Source organism: Coffea eugenioides, chromosome 5, assembly GCF_003713205.1.
Source record: "Coffea eugenioides isolate CCC68of chromosome 5, Ceug_1.0, whole genome shotgun sequence".
In the NCBI taxonomy this organism is placed as follows: Eukaryota; Viridiplantae; Streptophyta; class Magnoliopsida; order Gentianales; family Rubiaceae; genus Coffea; species Coffea eugenioides.
The window spans coordinates 613,605-633,100 of record NC_040039.1 but is presented as its reverse complement, the minus strand read 5'-3'; the positions used below and the strand labels follow the sequence as shown (position 1 = coordinate 633,100).

Here is a 19,496-nt window from a genome sequence, read left to right as displayed (position 1 = left end):
AAGGTGCCTCAATTCACTATCTCCCTTTGCAGGATTTCTTCTCACCACCACTTGCAATCCGGAATCCCCTTCTGTGAGTTCTAATCCTAACCATTGAAGCAACCAAGTGGTAAAATCACTATATTTCTTCCCACCCTCAGGACTGTCTCACCACGTGTGGTTTCCAAGACTCCACCTAACACGAAAAACTCGTATCTGTCAGAATCTTCTGGCGCATGAAATTAGATCTCTTTGTTCTTTGGGACACGTGCCACACCACCCAAAAACATAACCGAAATTTAAAAGCCACCGGGATAAAATATCAACCGTTGGAGTTGTGAGAAAGTCTCCACCGATTTATGTCCAAAATCAACATTGGACTCCACCTTTTCCTTGACCCTTGAATCACCTGTCTAGATTCACTGTCAAGTATCTCCATGTTTGTCGACTTTCCATCCTTCACCGTCAATGTTTCTTGTCAAGCAATTGAAACAAGGATATCACTCATTAAATTATTCAATTGGCAATAACTACCAATCTACTTGATCTCAATAGTTAACTAGGATCCAACCTTGAACAATCAAGCTCTTGATCCAACCATTTAATTTGTTGAGATTCAAGTGCTTGTGAGCAGCCCAATTTTGCAACCAAGCTCTAATACCACTTGTTAGGATCCAAGCGCGGAACAAATAACTATTGAGATATCAAGTACACAACAATTTAATGATAAACAAGCCACAAGCATAAAAGATAAACGACACACAATATTTAAAGTGGTTCGACTTCACCATTGAGCCTATGTCCACAGAGAGAAAACGTGTTCTTTATTATGAGAGGAAAACCCTATACAAGAATACAATTTGAACCCAATCCCAACCCTTGTATACTATCTCTCATCTTCCATGAACCCTCTCTTACCACCCATGTATAAGGCTACATGTCGCCTCTTGTGTGCCCTTATGTGTCTCTTTATAGTCTGCCAACCCACCTATTTATAGAGAATATTATTTGGCCAAAAACCCAAATAACAATAGGAATCCAATTCTAATTTCTAGACTTATATAGAATAGGAAATAACTTCTAATCCTAAACAAAATAGAAATTTCCTTGGCTACTATTTCAAGTAACTAAAACCAATTAGAAAACTAGTTACTTCCACACAAAACAAGAATTCTACCTAAAAGAAATTAATCCAATTTCCTAACATATATATATATATATATATACACATGACACCTTCTCCTTATGCATTATGACTTTGTTTTCATAAGAGCCTCTAACCTCTAACCTTGACATTACTTCATAAGGCACAAAAGTCGTACTGGAATGCAAAAGTGACGCTTCGAGTTTCTATCCACAAGCGGACATTTGTATTGATAATTTGATATGGATCACAAGGAATTTTACATGCCCCAAACTCGAGATATTGCATCCTTATTTATGCATGCCACACACGTAGCAAATGAAGAGCATGAGTTTTGTGGTGGTGTTTATTTGATGCATCTCGATTTTCCACTCATGAATTTGTCATTTTGTCTGCCAAAAACAAGATTCAAGTAACATATATATACACATGCCAAATGAAGATTACAAGTATTATGGTGGTAATTTATTTGATGCATCTCAATTCTTTACTCATACCTACAACCTACCCTATTCCTGAGACCTCTAACAGAACTAGATTTTTGCAGCTCCAATTTCTGTATATGTGAATGAATAACTTAATTGCAAAATTGTTCTGTATTATAAAGATAGGCAAAGTTGTCCCCCCGTAAGGAATAAAAATTTGTTCTGGCAGTTAACATTGGCATATTAATGGCCTTCATTAGTGCTACTGATTCTCCAAATTCATAACATACTCCTCCAGGTTCTTGTTTACAGCATGAAGTATTAGCATCACATTTCACTTTTTCTCCACATCCCAAATGCACTTTCCCTTGTCTTTCATGCTTGAAGTCATCAAGTTGGAACTTGAAACCCTATCTAGATCATCAACCGTAAATTTTTGTCAAATCAAATGAAGGTATTAGCCAAAGGCAAGAAGATCCCCTTTATAATTTTTCATGGAATTCATGAATGTTTTTAGTCGATGTTTGTTGTTGTTCATATGCAGAAATTCTGTCAATTTTCTCTAAACTGTGATTGGGCCAAAATGGGATAGATCTCAAAGCTATATGGTGCAATTTGTCCAAAGCTAAAGCTCGTGATGCAAATTGGAATTGGTAATTAAGTTATGGCATGCAAAGTGGGCTTAATCCAAAACTTAGTCCCTATGCAAATCCACTGGCTGATGCAAGGCTGGGGAGGCAGCTGCTCCCCCAAGACTTTTAGAAATCCTTTAATAATCCTTATGTATATCCTTGTAGAAATCAGACTTTGCCCCCAAGATTTTGAAATCCTTCTATATCCCTCTATAATGTTAAAGGTTTCCACTTATATCATTGTAAATATTAGACTTTGCATCCCAATTTTTTATGCAAATGCAAGGGTGCCCCCCAGATGTACATCTTCACTAGTTTTGCGCTCCCCAAAAATCTGGACTTCTAGTTCGTCCTTGGTTGAAACTTTTATGCATTGTATTGTCCTATATCAATAAAATTCCAACCTACTTACCCAAAACAAAATTTTTTTTTTTAAAAAAGTGTTAAATTCAGTTTCCCTTTAAAAGGAAAAAAACCGGAGTCTCAGGCTTGTAACCCGACTAGTTTCCGTTGCTAATTAGCTAATGTATTTAATTTGGGAAGAAACAAATCAAATGAGTGAGATTAAAGAGATTAAGATTTTATTAGCCTTTAATATTTCTGATTACATGCATGATAAATCTGGATTTTGGAATCAATCTGACACAAAGAAGAATAAAGAAAATAAGAAATACAAGTATCGGAAATTTGGACTCTAGTTTGATTCGCAATAAAGAAAAAAACTAAGAGTCCAACAACATCAAAAACTAACTCACGCTCTCCCTTTACATCTAGCACAAAATACATACTACAAATATATGGTACTAGCATAATCTGCTGCATAAACACTTAATAGAGAATGTTTATGCACCACATTTCCCCTAGAACTTCTCGTAATTATGCTGCTGGTGCAACATATTTTCTTTCTGTTAACGATCACCATTCTAATTACAGAAAAATCAACTGTTCTTTTGGCTCGTGGGATTAGTCCAAAATGTACAACATTCTATGAAAATGAAGAGGAAGCAGACCAGCATAAGAAAGGAAAGGGGCAAAGATGTAGCTAGGTCAGGAAATTGGTACCACAGCCGATATTAGATTTAACAGTACTTTCTGTAAAGCATACCGATGCCTTCTAATAGTCATAGGAATTAAAGCAAGCACATGATATCAATTTTGTGGATTTTTTCTCCTCTTTAACTTAATGACGGTAAGACAAACCCGGAAACTTATTTTTTTTTTAATCCATTCATAGCATGAGAAACACTCGATCCATTGTTATTATCCCCTCTATTTACTGCATACATTTCAATTTTGGAATTTAACATAAACAGCTCACCAAAGTGCTAAGTTCAGTCTACCTCAGAGGGGAAAAAAACCCTAAGTTTCAGGTTTGTATTCCACTAAGTTCCTTACCTAACTAGTTTTTTTTAATAAAAAAAATGATAATTTCATTCTAATATTTGCACTAATAGCAGCAAATACATTAAACGTGACTCAAGTAATTAGTTAATGTAGGTAATTTGACTGGAAACATTTTTGGTACACACAAGAAACAAATCAAATTAGTGAGCTAGGCTAAAGAGATTATGATTTCGATAGTCTTTTCTTCTGATAACATGCCAGATAAATCTGGATCATCATAGAATCAATTTGTGCAAATAAGTCTATAATCTAGGCAAAAATATTGCACGAGTACTTTATATATGTTCTCTAGTATAGAGTACTTTAGTAGCTTAGCCGTGGAGTCCGGATGCCATTTGAAATTTCTTGTAGGCTACTGAGCCTAATGTTGTTGAACAATGAAGAATGGAGAACTTAAAATTATGTTAATAAAATTTTAATATCTCAAAAGAAAGATCAAACCAACAAGCAAACACAGGAAAGTAGGTTGGTTTCAAGAAGGCGAAGAACTTAATGGAGTAATTAATAACATAAAACACACATCAGTAATTAAATCCAACAATATAATATTGTCTCATTACCAGTAGGAATGGCAGGATACAGCCGGTAGGACTAACTGCTACCAAATACTATATAAGCCAACAAATTACCAAGTAATTTGTCCCCTTCCAAACTAAATGAAGAGAGTTAAAGAACATAGAAACTATCTCCCTCCCTCCCTCCCTTCATTTCCATCTAGCATAAGATTGATACTACAAATATGTGGTACTAAACATAATCTTCTCAATTAATACTCTGTAGAGAATATAAGTGCACCACATTTCCACCCGAAGATCTTGTAATTATGCTGCTGGTGCTACACCTCCGCCATCATCATCGTCGTCGTCGTCGTCACCATCCCCTTCGTTTGCTAAAATTATAACATTCCAATTATCGTCAAAAGCATCTTCCTTGACATCTAACTTGGTGGGAAAAACTTTCTTGCTGTTAACAATCACCATTCTAATTAGAGCAAAATCAACTTTTTTTTCACTTGTGGGAATAATTTTTGCTTTTGTGGATCTCTCAAGCTAGGGGCACCTATTTATAGCTTAAAGAACAATGGCGTTACAAACTTGCATCTTAGTCCGCACTATGTTTGCACTAGCTGTCGGTCTTAAATGTCTTTCTTTCCGGTATGATTTTGTTCCCTTGTAGAGATATTATTGTAGAATCCAATATGGTGTCCAGAATGAAAGTGAAAAGAAGAAAAAGGGCTGACCTGGTGAACTTAGTCTCCATACATTTTTCCTAAATGGCACGAGAGGTCCCCATGCATGGGGGGAACTCATGCAAACTGGCTGCTTAACACATCCCACACGTGGTTGCACAAGTTTAGGCACACTCTTAGGTTGCATTTTCACGTGCAAGATAATGTGGCACTCACTGGCCAAAAAGGCAGGTTAAAGAGTTGAAGAATTTGACAATGTTGGATCTTTTTACTGATGATGCCCTTTGAAAACAAAGGTAGGTGGAGGCTTAAGGATTTGATTAGTCAAAAGGTGTAGTTCCTTCGTCAATTTCATGTGACATGGAAGATTTTCACTTCATATATGTAAATTCATTTGAAAGTGGCATTATTGAACACCTCTTTTAAGTTGCAGTCTGAGGAATGGAATGAATTAGAATGAATTTCAACAATTTTCTGAGATATAATGTGGGTTGAGAGTCTTCAGAATTTCATAATTTAGAGAAATAAGGTTCTCGACTGAGCTGATGGCTGCAAAATAAAATTGCAACCACATCTGAAAATGATTCCTAGGCTTGCTGCTAGATGGCAGATTTGTACCTTGAACATGCCATTATGTTGGACTTGTTATGTCACCTTTGTTTTGATGTCTTTAAGTCAAAGTCTAAAAAGCACGCGAAAGAAGCAAGAATATCAAACACAGCCAAAGACCAACACTCGAGCATCTTCAATCTTTTCTTGATGTGTTTGACACGGAAGCGTAATCCAAAAAAAAAAGTGTTAAATGAACACTCTTGAGCATAGTTATTAAATTTGACCTCGAGCTCAACTCGAAGAGGTGATCGAGCCACCAAATCACTAATTCAATCACAAGTTGCACAATAGTTATATTATATAATATAATAATATATTTTAAATTATAAAAATAATAAAAGTGTTGAGTTGGTGGTTCAATCGGCGATTTTTTTCCAATTCACCAGTTGAATTTATGGGTCGTTAATTGGTCAACGGATTTGTTACTTAATTGGTTTAATTAACAACCTAACCCGATCATGTGGTCGGCTCACTGGATTGATCGTTTCGATCATTGGGCCAAGTCGGGTTTTTCAACTATGCTCTTGAGAAAAACAATCAAGATTCACGAACCCTTGATTTTCTCGTGAACAATTGAAAAACTTTCAAACAAAAATATGTTTTATAAGTGAATTGTCTAATAAGAATAGTCAATCTGTTTAATAAAACTGAAATTTGAAATCTAAAGTTTTGAATTCATTAAATTATTAAATTGTTAAATACTAAATCTGATATCTCACTATATGTCATATTAAGTTATAAGTAAACAACTTTTCACTTATGTTTGGGAGCAAATGTTATCTAAAAAATTCAATGTTATTTAATTTATTTAGATTTTCTAGTTTTTTGTTATCAAACATATCCAAACATCTTAAGATTTGAATCCATTAAAGTTAAGTAATGAATTGAATTATCAAACAGGATTTAAATATGCCTATTTTACAGTTTACACAGCCTTAACAAAATGTAAAATGAACTGAAAGTTACGAAACCATCCGCCATTAGATCCAGGCATGGATCCAGTACTCAAGAGAACCTGATCTTGGGCCCGATTCAGTTGCGTCATTTATCTGTCAAACGGCGCTGGATCCACCTCAAGCATGCTTGGAATTGGATCCCAAAAACCCAAAAAAAAAAAAAATAAAAATAAAAACAGGGATCTCTGACATTACAATCACTTTTTCCTGTTTATTCTATTTTATTTCATTTTTTGCTCATGCCTCGTAAAGTTGATTTGCATAACTAGAATGCATCGTCGAGGCGCAGATTGCATACCAAACGTCATATTTGAGCTTAATCTGATTTCAAAAGTATATCAAAAGTACTATTTTTCTTTCTCACCTTAATCTGATTTCTTCCCATATATGAGCTTCTTCGTCAGGCTGTTGTCCAGGCGCAGATTGTATACCAAACTTTCGCCTCAGGTTCTTGATGGTGTTCAGCTACGTACTAAAATTCTAAACAAGAGACTACTATTACAAGTTGGATTTTTTCCAAAATTGAAGCCATTCCTTCCTAGGCAGCCTTTGTCAGTTGATTATACATACTGCTTGCACCTTAACATTTTAATTAGTTAATTGAGAATTCCAGTGTCTAGCAAGCCTGACTTCTTCCCATGTATGAGCTTCTTCATCAGGCTGTTGTCTAGACAGAGATCAAACTTTTGTCTCAGGTTCTTGATGGTGCAAGCTACCTACCTAGGTCTTTCTTTGTGTTTTTCTCATCCATCAGCATCCCCAAGTTTTAGTTTGCTAATTGGCTTCTTCAAAGCACTAACCTGATCAGCTTGTTGTCCACATTGTATGGAAAGGCCTCACTGGATGCAACTCAGCTGGCAGTTCGAGCGCAAGTAGTTCCTGTTTCCCACCTTTGTAGTTCAAGCGCAATTAGTTCCTGTTTCCCACGACAAACTTCATCACTTCCTAAAGAGAAAATGAAAACAACCTCCGAAAGAATAGAGGACACAATACTTGCCTAGTCTTTGGGTCGGCCTCGTCTTGCCTCAGGCTCCATCATGAAGCAGGTTCATGAGGCCACTTTGTCCTTGAAGACCTAGATAGACCTGCATGACACAGTGAATTGAATGTTCTACTCATGTAGAAAGGAACTACGAGCAAAGAATTATAAACATTTACTTTGCTACAGCAAGAGGAATGAAAATGGAATTGTAGAAAACACAAATAAGGAATGTCTATTCACATAAAACTGTAAAACTTTGTTTCAGGAGTTTGTCCCCTCTATTTTACGGTTAGGCGAACCTTATGACCAGTACAACGGCAGCAGCTCACATCTTCTTGTTTTTTTTCACTCCCTGGGAATTCTAAAACAAGTAGGTAAAGAATGAACTATGACCTAAATCTTCGAAAAGCTACTCCAAACTCTCCTGTTACATAAAATGTCTGACCTCTTGTCAGGGTCATTCAAAATTATAGTTTGGAAATTACACAATTCCCACATCCAAATGCCCCCAAACCCTAAGTGTTTGGTCAACAAAATAATTTTTCTATGACAGCATTCCATTATTATATCATATGTCTGTTAGAAAAAAGTACAGAAGTCATACACCAAAGAGTTAAGCAACATAAATACGTGGCAATATTTCAACAAATTCACACCTTCGGTTGTAAAAGAAATAGAGATACCTCTTGACACGTGTAACAAGAATACTAGCTACCAGAAGCCAAGTCTATTTTTCTACCACGTTCTTCCACGCAAGCTTCATGATCTGTCAAGTCAAAGTAATCATGTTTCAAATTTTATTACTAATAAATTAAGGATCTACAAGCAACAAAATGGAATCAAAGATAGTATAATCACGTAGTTTACTCCATAGCTCCCAAACAACAACAAAATGGAATCAAAGATAATATAATCACGTAGCTTACTCCATAGCTCCCAAACAACAAGAACAAAATAAATGAAAATTTTCACATGATTGAATAAAAAAATAAAATCTTTCAGGTTTGTGATTTACAAAATATATGCAACTGTAGGATCACCTCAACATCATGGCAGATGGATTATACATAAGCAACAAAAATGAAAATCATGCTTATTTCGTTCATTCTGATAGGAGTTGATGCAAGAATTAAGCCTGTTTACTATTTCAACCAAGTTGGAATAGCAGATACATATCCAAATCCAAATTAGGTCACACCTGGGTTTCTAGACCCATTTTTTATGGGTTTTTAACACAGTTATAACTGCTTCCATACTTACAAGAAATTTGTATGAACAAATTAGACTTTTAATTCAGAATATAAAATTATATAATATGTTTAACATTCATGATTAGGCTATTTATGGTATGTATATGGTCCAAATCAATGGACAAATACAAGAGTATGATTAGATATGGATCCAAATTAATCGGCACAAGAAGATCGATTTACGACTTAACCAAGCCAGAACATCCTGGGTCTTTTCTAGACCAAGACAAAGGAAGTAGCTACAAGTTCCATCTGAGTTTGACAACTATTTCATCTTGTATTCTAGCCCGACACACAATAAACTTTCCCACTCTCCACCCCGTTTTTAGGCCATTAAAGGTATCCTTACATCTAAAGCATATGTAAATGTTTAGTGGAGAACTTTACACTGGCTGTAGATTTGGGAGCACTTCAATGTGCCAACAGGTGGTAATGCTTCTTTTTTGTCCACTCTGTAGCTGTAGATCTGGCAAATGCACTGTCGGCAATACCAATTTCCATAAGGTAATACCGGAAAAGACAAAGAAATGAATTAAAATTAGTACCTAAGGCCGACAGTTCTCCGAAAAAGCAATAATCTCCTAAAAGAAATGAAGCAAAGAGCAAACAAAGAGGTTGAACAGGAAAAAAGTTTATCAAACCCTGACGGACAAAACGGCAATGAATCTGGTAGATCATTAATTCAATGATGGATTGAAACTAACTTCTTTATTTTTGATGAGCAACACATAGTTATATCCTTCCTTTTCTTCTTCTTCATCTTTCTTCTTCTTTCTTTTGTCCTGTCCGCAAGAAGCATTTTCGCCTCCCTGCGACCAAGAGAACAATCACCCTCTGCTTACGGAAAAGATTGATCTATATATAAAGGCAAACCCTACAGCAAACTCCAGGAGATTACCACCAAAAATCGGCTTATTTACAAAATTGACACATTTATGTATTTGGATTCTGTCTTGGCGCACATGCTTACCAGCACTAAATGCATTCACACTCGCCTACCGCTCCAACATTTGGACATAAACTCACTCTATTTTCACTAATTTCAGAGGGAATTGGATGGTTGTCGGGTAAAACTGTCCCAACCAATATACGCTAAGGATTTTGCCAACAGGGAAAATTTTGAAATGTACAGATCATAGCACGCCACTTAACTCTGACATAACTGACATTTACAGGTCCACAACAACAGTAAATGAGTATAAAGTGTACAAGTAGGTTTCAAAGCATTACAACTTGTTCAAGAAGCATTACATCGTTCAGGAATGGATGCACCATCATGGTTGTATTGACAACTGTTACTGCCCCTTCTCCCACCAAATTCCTCAATATTCTGCAATTGCATTCTTCTAGATTCACTTTACTAAGAAAATTTTAGAAAATTTGGTTTCCTAGGGTTAGTGGGCTGATGGTACCCTGTAGACCAGAGATCTTCATATTCCAGCAACACCTGTAAAATCCCAATTTACATTTGCCTACTCTCAATTGGTTCCAACAACAAAAGTGAGGACTCATTAAACATGAAAATTCTAGCTCCCACCTTTCATCTAAATGACCAACTAAATTCTGAAATAAGGCAAGTATAAGACTGCTTGACAAATCATTTAAAAGGTCAAATAACATTTTTGCATTGAGTATTTCCACATTGTCAGCAACTACTCTGATAGACCAAGGATGTAACTTCTCCAATCTTGTGAACCAACATTTGGAAATTCAAGAAACCAAATTCCTAAGTGGAGATGTAATGCAGAAAGATATCTCACATTCAACAATAGAAAGCAACCTCAAATCTGTTCTCTAGTATGACACTGCTCAGAATACTAATTATATGTTACAAAACGATCCAAAGGAAAAAATATTGGAAAATCTGATTCAGAATACGAATAGTGGCATCTAATACTTCCTTTCACTCAGGAAATGTATCTGGTAATTACAGGATAGGGAAATATTTTTTTGGAAAGGAGCTTCAATGATGACATCTACTGCCATGATCAAAATCCATCTGGTTGTAGGTCGACAAAAATATACAACTGATATTGTATTATCATCGCTTTCATGTGATTAATCTACAATTAGAAAGAAATATCAGCAACAAACACATACAAATAAAGCAAGCTGATCCAAAAGTGAATGCTGATATTTCTTTGCATTATTTGTATGTCTTTAAAGGAAAGAAATAGAATATAGTAGTCAAAAGTGAATGCTGCACAAACTCAAAGACCTGTGGAAAACACATTTTCAAAACGGATATAATGTGTAGAATTCAAAATTGATTCTACCTAGTCCGCTAGTTTTTTCAGAATATCTATTCTATGTTGAAGAACTTTTTTGAGTTTGCATAAAGTTCAGAAGCCTCCTGTAAGAAAGTAATGACTTATGCAGAAAATAGTTGAAGGCGGAGAAACTCAGTCCAATTGCATATGCAACACTGGCTGAAATGCCCAATTAACTTAACCACTTCTGAAGGACTAGCTGCATTTAAGATTTTTCATGGAGTCAGGACCATCTACTGACAACCTTTATGTATTCCCATTCATATCAGGATAATTCCCCATTGAAAAAGTGAAATCTTCAAAACCACATCCTTTCTGAGCAAAATCCTGCTTTGCTACCAAGACCCTCTTGAGTCATTACTGCTAAAACCCGGCTGTTTGGATAAGAGTTGTAATGGCAAGTGAATTGTTGGAATCACTCTTTTTTCTCTCCCATACAAATAGGTTAAAAAGGCTAAATTCTATCTAACATGAATAAATTATAACCCTGATGGATCAGTTTCTGACCACTAAAAGAGAAGCTTCATCTACCACAATCCAACTTTGAACAGCATGCAGTAATTGTCCAGCAATAAGAATGCACAACTACAAGACACTGTAAACAGTAGCATAGCTGTGCAAAATTGCAAACTTTCATTAGCTTTATTATTCTCCTGATTACACAAATTTTTCAACAAAACTGTCTAGTTATCTTGTTTCCATACTGGAAAATTGCCATAAGATTGCACGTGTAATTTTCAGTATAAAGAGAGGAAAAAACAGAAAAGAGAATGTAGACAATTTCCAGTATATTTTGAAGATAGCAGTAGAAGCACTCCAATGTAGAAAGAAACCAAATCATTCCACTAGAGAAGGAACAAAAAGACGTTCCCAAGATCTGATTATCCAAAATGTAGACAGTACAAATACAATGGATTTTTAGACAGTGTATGTATTAAGCAACACGCAAACGTTTTTATCTTCATGTGTCTCCCTTAACATGTGAGAGTGCATGCATGCATGAAAGTGTGTGAGTGCATGCACGAGAGAGAGAGATAGAGAGAGCTCAATCCTTAGAAGGAAAGAGAACCAAAGTACCAGAAATTAACCTACTCAACTAGAGTACCAAGAACAAAATGCAGCTGATTAAATTCAATTTGATGATCCAGATGTACAAATCTAGAGATATAGTTGACAGATTAGACTTTTGCACATATATACACTGCCAGAGAGAAAAGGAATCTACAAAATGCATTTCTATGCAATCTAAGAAAAAAATCCCCCAACTCTCACAAATCTGTAACACAAACATGCAACTGCATTCCAAGCATATAAATTGAAGATCCACAACTCTAAATTTCCATCAAAGCATAAAAATAAGGTAATCCCGCCTTAAACTATCAGAATAACTGATGAGTGACTAGTTTATTGAGATTCATAGAAACATTTCAGAATTACTGATGGCATCTAACAGCCTTTTTCATTCACAAGTTGAAAGACAATAACAAAAAGTAACTTAACTACTTGGACTGACTTCAATAGCAAACTTCAGCTGTCATTTCCAAATGACCATAGGTACAACATCACAATAAATCACTACTCAGTTCCACTATCTGATCACACAACCTCGAATTCTATTAGTACATAATAACTCAGCTATCCAACGTAAAACATTTTACTCATTTATCATAACACCCCCCCCCCCCCCTCCAAAACAAAAAAAAAAAAAAATTGCAATTCAAATTATCTCAATGGCTTAATTATGTTCTCCATCACAATAAATCTCGAGTATGTGACAGGACTAGGAAGAACAACCCCTTTGGTTCCAAAAAAGAAACTATTCAAAAATTAAAAAAAAAAAATCCATTCAATACAACTAAGAGCCTACATATGAAAGAAGGCTACAATAAGCAAGTAGTATACACCTCAACTATCATCGAATAATCATATGCACCAACATTACACACATTGACGTTAATTTGTGTGTGCCAGAGAGAGAAAAAACAGAAGAAAATTAATGATACAAGAAAATCAACAAATTATACCACTGATTATCTTGCTGAACAGAGCGAAACCAAGCCTGGCCAGGCAGGGGGCCAATTGGGCAGATCCAAACCCGGTTGAAATCCCCTAAAGCCCATAACTTTACTCCTTTATTGCGCTCCAGCTGAATTCCCATCAGCCCCATTGTTAGCTTCTTATTAGTGCTACTGCTAGTACTGAAACTGGTTGTTCCATCCAAGGCAACAAAATACTGAACTGGGCTTAAGACAACCACATTGATATCCAAAACCCTTCTTGCAAATTGCAATAAAACCCAGAAAAGAAGAGATCTTCAGGGCCGCTGATGAAGGCTGAACAGCAGAGAATTTCGGAAACCAAGCCATAGCCAAAAAGTTGGTATTTTTATGGGAAGAAATGAACTTTCTCCGTATATAACATGACATGAATTGTGATCAAAGCTGAGATTTCAAGCTGGATTCTTGGTGGAATTTCTCTTAAGGTTTTGAAAAGCCTGGAAATTTGTTTTCTTGCAGCAAGCACAATAGACACAAGTATGAAAGGGAAAGACCTGTCTGTCACTGCGTGTGTTTGTTGGCGTGTTTGTGTGTTAGTTGGTGTGTGATGATTAGCAAAGGGTTAATTAAGGATGTTTTCGGATTGGTCGTTAATGTTAGTTGAACTCCCTAATCCATACCCGGATCCGATAATATTACCCGGTCATGGTTTTAATTTTCTAAAAAATGGTTATGTGAAGCCTTTATAAGTTTTTATAAACATTCACTTTTTGGCTATTAGTTATTACTAAAAAAAAACTAATAATTATTGTTTACACATACACTCCTTAAATACTTCTTAGAGCATAAGCCTTATGTCATTTACATGTTAAAATATCAAAAATTAAACGTACTACGTTCTAATATCTTCTGTCATTTCCGCGCCTCGTTTCTTAAATTCCCCCCCCCCCCCTCCTCCTCTCTACTTAAAAAATTTAAAAACAAATAGATTACCTTTGCTAGTTGAGTTTTATAAATGTATAATTTGGAAAATGAAAGACAATAATGCATTTGCTTTTCAAAAATACACCAATCAAGGGGATGCCTAATTTCATCAACTAGACAAGCCTATCACATTTAATCTATAGCCATTACAACCTTATCTTAAAAAAAAAAAGATAAAAAACTATACCAAAATCTGTCACACTATAAAACATTCCAATTCCATTATTTGTGTATTTACTGTCAATTCCAAATTCAGCCAAACATCAGAATGTCTAGTTACAAGATGATTGACTTCAATGAAACAGTTCAGTACCATTTTTTGAGGGTGAATTCAAGCAAAGCAACTAATGCAAGGTACAGATGCTACATTCTCTACAAAGATACAACATTGAGTTCAAGTTGGCAATCAATTGTGTACATAAGTTGCTGCATCTGTCTGTCTGCAGAATAGATGTAATCTATTCATGCTTCTTCCCCTTGAAACTTGCCCTCGAAATTCTGCTAAGGAAGCCAGTATCCATCTTTCGATAACGGCCTTGTAGCTGTTCGAGGGCATTATGTACGAAGCCATCAATCTCATCTTCATACTTCTCATACACAACTGGTAGCGTGTGGGCACCAACAAAGCCTTCAAGACAGGGTTTTGCATCAGATGGTAAATCAAGAGTAAGAATCTATCTGCAGGAGGAGCTAACCGAAGAAATAGATCAAATTTTTCTAAGCGATAAAGAAAACTTTTACCACGTAAAACTCATACCCCACATAACAAATGCATGAATAGCATTTCATCAATTCACATCCTACCCCAACCCCTGCTATCCCTTCTCCACATGTTCGATCCAGGGATTCGATGCTATAAAGCAGGGCATCTTTTACACAGGAATCTTAAATTACTTAGAATAACAAGATAATATCTCTGAACTTCAGCATAATCTGATTAGCCAAAAAAAACATATTAACTCCTTCTTGATCGTGTTTCTAAAGAAGAAAATTGTAGCTTTGCCCGTTTCTTTTGCTGATGCCACAGATTTCTATTCCTTGTAGCCAAGATATTTAAGTTGACCGAATTTGAACTTGGGGTGCAAAATGAAGGATTGCTGATTTCTTATCAACAAATAAATAAAAGATGGCCAGTGCATGAAGACACACCAACATGCCATGTATGTAGCAACCAACAAGGTGTCAGTGAAGTCAACACCAAATAAACTGATAAAGTCACAAGTTCAAAAAATAGAGATCCCTTACCTATAAACAGAATAGTCATGAAGTTGCACCAGCTTGAAATCACAGCAACAGCAAATAAGCTCAGTATAACCTAAAATGAAGGAAAACTACTGACTTTTAGTTGCCTAAAAGAAGTATCAGTTAAAAACAGGGCTACTACGACCTAAACTCATAAAGAAAGAGACATAAAGATTTCTTACAGCAGTGCATCTGATATAGTGCTACAAGACCAAGTTACAAAAACCTTAAATCCCAGAGAAAATAAACTGCAGATCAGTATTATAGAGATTGACAAATGATGTAGAATTGGAAAACCAACAGAAGAATATAGGAAGCAGAAAAGACCAGTCAACCAGCAAATTTTTCAAGATCATAGCAGCAGGAATAACATTATAATGGTTTATTGAAAAGGAAGTAAAACATCCTGACTCAGCTCCTGTCTGCTGCGCATGTCCCAGTGTGAAGCATGTGTAGCTTTTTATTTCACACAAATAAACAATGGAGTTATATCATACACTGCCTTTAGATTTTATATTTATCTGATACAACAATCATCATTCACATAAATTATATCTATCTTTAGGAGTTCCAGGAAATGCAAAGCAGCAAATTTCACGCTTAACTAGAAGGTGAGCGACATACAGTGGTCCTACAAGGCAGGGACAGGTTAGGTTATGGACTAAAAGTCTGAGCCAACGGTAAATGAAACAGTATACAGAACCTGGCCATAGGGGATTGCGTCCACAGTGGATGAACTTTCAAATAGGCTCTGAGTGCCAAAAGTGGATACAGTGTCAAAATGGCAGTCACCCACAGGCCCGAACTTTTTGAGTGCAGCAATTAGAAGGTTACAAACATTCTCAAAGCTTTTTGAAATTGAAATATGTTTTCCCTATTATCTTATTACCATGCCCCTAACTAGGAAACTGAACTTCCGAATGACTAGCATTCTTCAAAATCCCTCTTAGTCATCAACCTCCTGATTCACAATAAGTAGGTTCTTACAGAAAAGAGATAAAGTGATAGGAAATGATTCTTGGCATTAAACCTACCCAACTTTGCTATAGTAGGCTCCTCAACTCTTTACTGGACAATTTACCCACACACCAAAGACTTGCTAGACCTTATATTGTTGCTCAGCCACAATCTATTCTTTGGATCACTGGTAATGTATGAGTAGTTTTGGTTGCACGCAGAAATTTAAGTTTCATAACAGATCCTCATAGCCAGAGGGATGAGCTACCTGGAGTGTCGGATAATCAACCGAAGCTTGAAGAAAATTGTAATGGTATTGAAGAGAGAAGAACACATTAAACTTATTCAGTTTTTAAGAAGTCCTGACATGGAATGTCAGTGAAAGTTCATGCATGAATTGTTTATGACCTCAATAAATGGTCAATATGTTCAAAAGAGCATATATGTAGAGGAAAGATAATGACAATATGTTTCTTACCATCAGAAACTGCTTGATGTCTCCTCCACATGCAGTGTCCTGAAGGAAGCCCAGACCCTGGTTGACCTGAATACTTGTGGTCTTAGCAACATTGACAAAAAGCTCCTCAGGCAGAACAAAGCGTGGGACTTCAGATCGAGATCTATTGCCATTAAAACTCCAAGGTATTAGCATAGAGAATCAGAGTGATGAAAGAAAAAAGTTTAGAGTAGTCTAAACAGAAAGAATACTTGTTTAAAACGCCTGAAGCATTTGACCAAACAAACTGAGCAACCATGACAAAAATCAGGGCAAAGCATATCAAAGAGAGAAAATGGTAGTTGAGCCATTCAAAAAGCACCCAAACAGCTGTAGCACCAGCAAGAACACCAGCTGAGATCTTCTTATTTCTCCACAACAGGACATCAGCAGCTATACACACAGGTTAACAAGAGATGAGATGTAAAATTGTCTCTACAGATATCATTGTAACACGATATAAACAGAAAGAACTGTTAGATCACACTTACATTTCCCACCCCCTAAAAGATGATGAACTGGTTTCTGGCGCCCAAACAATCTGTTTAACTGAGAAGAGACTGAGCTTGATTTCTGCTCCTCAAAAAATGACACAGATTTATGTTTGGACACACCATCGGAAAGTGTTTCCATGACATTGCTGATAAGATCCTCAGCTGATATTCCCTCAGGCATCTTTAAAATGCTGCAAGAAATGAATAAAGAAACATCATGAGAAGAACATACTTCAATAAACATCACAGCAAGCAAAAAACAAGATAGCAGACAAAACAATAATGTCAGCTAATTAAGTGTAGAAATCCTAATGTAATAGGAAAATTTGTCAGCAAACAAGGTTGGTAAATTATAAGACAAAGGATGACAGCGCAAGTTAATTGATTCAAGGGTTCTGAAGCAATATAACAGTAGTCACCAACAATTCCTAGTTCATCACCAAGGCTGAATAAGGTATAGTTTGTAAAAGGGAAAGTTATATCATAGCTTTGTGCATAGGAATGGCACAAGTCAAAAATACATTGTAGGGAACAGGGACTGCTTTAAAACCAATATTAAAAGACATGCAAGAAACTTGTAAACGAGCCACTGGAATTAACATTTTGGAGTATCATGGAAATGGTTTGCTCACCCTTCATATGCCAAGTTTTCAACCTGCAAGCCTGCTAACCAACCCATATGATTTATTGGCAGCAAACTTACACGTGTGGAACTGGTGCATTCCAGTTCCAGAAAAGCATAGGCTCCAAAAGCCAGTAAAACCAAAGGAACTGAAACTCAAAGGACTAGTAAAGGTGTTGGCTGTTCTTTTACTTCACATCTAGCTGAAAAGATAGCCAACTAGACATTTTGGCATACGAGACATGGTTATTTCATCTAATTTCAATAGCAATTTTGCACTTCAAACAGTTGGTATAATCAGAAAGCCATACCAAAACATGCTTCCATGTCAAACTTAGCCATTAACAGTGAAAGAAATGCAATTATCCAGCTTTTATAAAAGCTGCTGATAACCTTAAAGAGTTTACTACTTTTAACTTAGAAGGAGTAGTCCACTGTGCTTCTAAACCAAACTGCACCAGTACTTGGATTAAATGCGAGACAGAACATGGTATACACGTGTGCAACCTATTTACGAGGCATACAATGAGAAAAAACTGAATGTATTCAACACAACCTATTTAGGAGACATAAAACATGAAAAAACTGAATATGGAGACAGACTTACTTAACAGAACCTTAAGGGAACCTCTTGGAATTGCAAGGGCAATTTATGTACACCGTTCACATTTTAATTCGGTTTTCTATGGATAGTAGAAATTCAGACTAATTATATGCCCAAACTTCAATGCACAAGAAAAACAAAAATGCAGTCCTTGAGCATTTTAAAGGTTAAAAATGAAGTATCACTAAACTTTTAATCCTATATATTTCAAAGGCCACTCCCCTAGTTCAACTAACACTTCCCAGCACCGACAATTACTTAAGCATAGACCACGCACTCATATTGGTATCTTCCTAGCTTAAAAACAAGCACTTAGAAGAGGAAACTCCATAAAGAAGCCTACTAATTCTACAAAGAACTATTCCTTTTGTTCTTATCTTGAATACACAATTAAAACCTATTAATTAAAAGGCAATAAACTTAGAAAAGGGGGCTAATAGAAAGATATCAACTTTCTGAACAAAGTTTTCACGATTACTTGAAAAGTGGCTTTTTGGGACAATTAAATTGCAGAAATACTTTATCCAAAGTATTATACCACAAAGAAAACTCAAAACAGGACAAAAGAAGTCCCAGATAAGACCACTCTCAAATCATCACATTTACACCAAAAGAATGAGAACAAAAAATTGCAAAATTTACCAAAAACACAAAACAAAAAAAGGCCATCCCACATCATAAAAAACCAGTCTCCATTAAAGAATCACTACTAGTATGAACCAATATAAAGACAACCCAGAAACCAAATGTTAATCATACCAATTAAATTAACAAGTTGAGTCCAGAACACCAAGAAATTGGAGGTCAAGAAAATTAACCTGCAAGAAGATTACAAGACAAATGGACTGTAGACAACCCAAAGCCACAAGAGTAGAAGTTGTTGCAGTCTGTTTGAGCGTGTGTAGTGCGCGAGAGAAAGAGAGAGGGAAGGGGGCCTAAATAGCGTGACAGCAATCAATATTTGGAAAATAGTTTGAAGTGTCGAGAGTTGAGACGACGAAGAGGAGGATCAATGAACGACGGAATCAAAGAAATATCAACTGATTGACCGAGTGGTCGATGTAGGGGCAAAACGGTAATTTCACAGAAGCGCTCTTCAACTACTAGTCCAAAATGATTCCATGTGGACAACGTGGGTCAGCGTCAGAGATAATGTCAGAGATGAATGGCTGCAATGGCTATAATTAATTGCTGTAATTAATTTTTTGATTAGTGCTAATCAGCCTGCGCTTTGGGAAATGGAGTGCCACTACTAAC

General features: G+C 36.1%; 1 protein-coding gene and 1 long non-coding RNA gene across 3 annotated transcripts; both read right to left on the bottom strand.

The window, feature by feature from the left end:
• Positions 1 to 7,343: 7,343 nt before the first annotated feature.
• LOC113772287 lies at positions 7,344 to 13,407 on the bottom strand. The gene is made up of 5 exons (XR_003468519.1): positions 12,868 to 13,407; positions 9,278 to 9,382; positions 8,961 to 9,051; positions 8,007 to 8,089; positions 7,344 to 7,426 (listed from the first exon to the last, which is right to left on the bottom strand). It is a non-coding gene; the product is annotated as an uncharacterized LOC113772287 (long non-coding RNA).
• A 611-nt stretch (positions 13,408 to 14,018) lies between these two features.
• On the bottom strand, positions 14,019 to 19,255 carry LOC113770600 (reticulon-like protein B8). Of its 2 annotated transcripts, none has more exons than XM_027315114.1 (6): positions 18,999 to 19,255; positions 17,011 to 17,204; positions 16,732 to 16,912; positions 16,502 to 16,643; positions 15,070 to 15,139; positions 14,019 to 14,452 (listed from the first exon to the last, which is right to left on the bottom strand). In XM_027315114.1, exons 2-6 carry the CDS (start codon positions 17,192 to 17,194, stop codon positions 14,283 to 14,285), a joined length of 747 nt encoding a protein of 248 aa, XP_027170915.1. In that variant the 5' UTR covers positions 17,195 to 17,204; positions 18,999 to 19,255; the 3' UTR covers positions 14,019 to 14,282. The 2 variants fall into 2 exon arrangements, with proteins under 2 accessions (XP_027170915.1, XP_027170914.1); XM_027315113.1 differs by having other exon boundaries at positions 19,058 to 19,254.
• Positions 19,256 to 19,496: the final 241 nt, after the last annotated feature.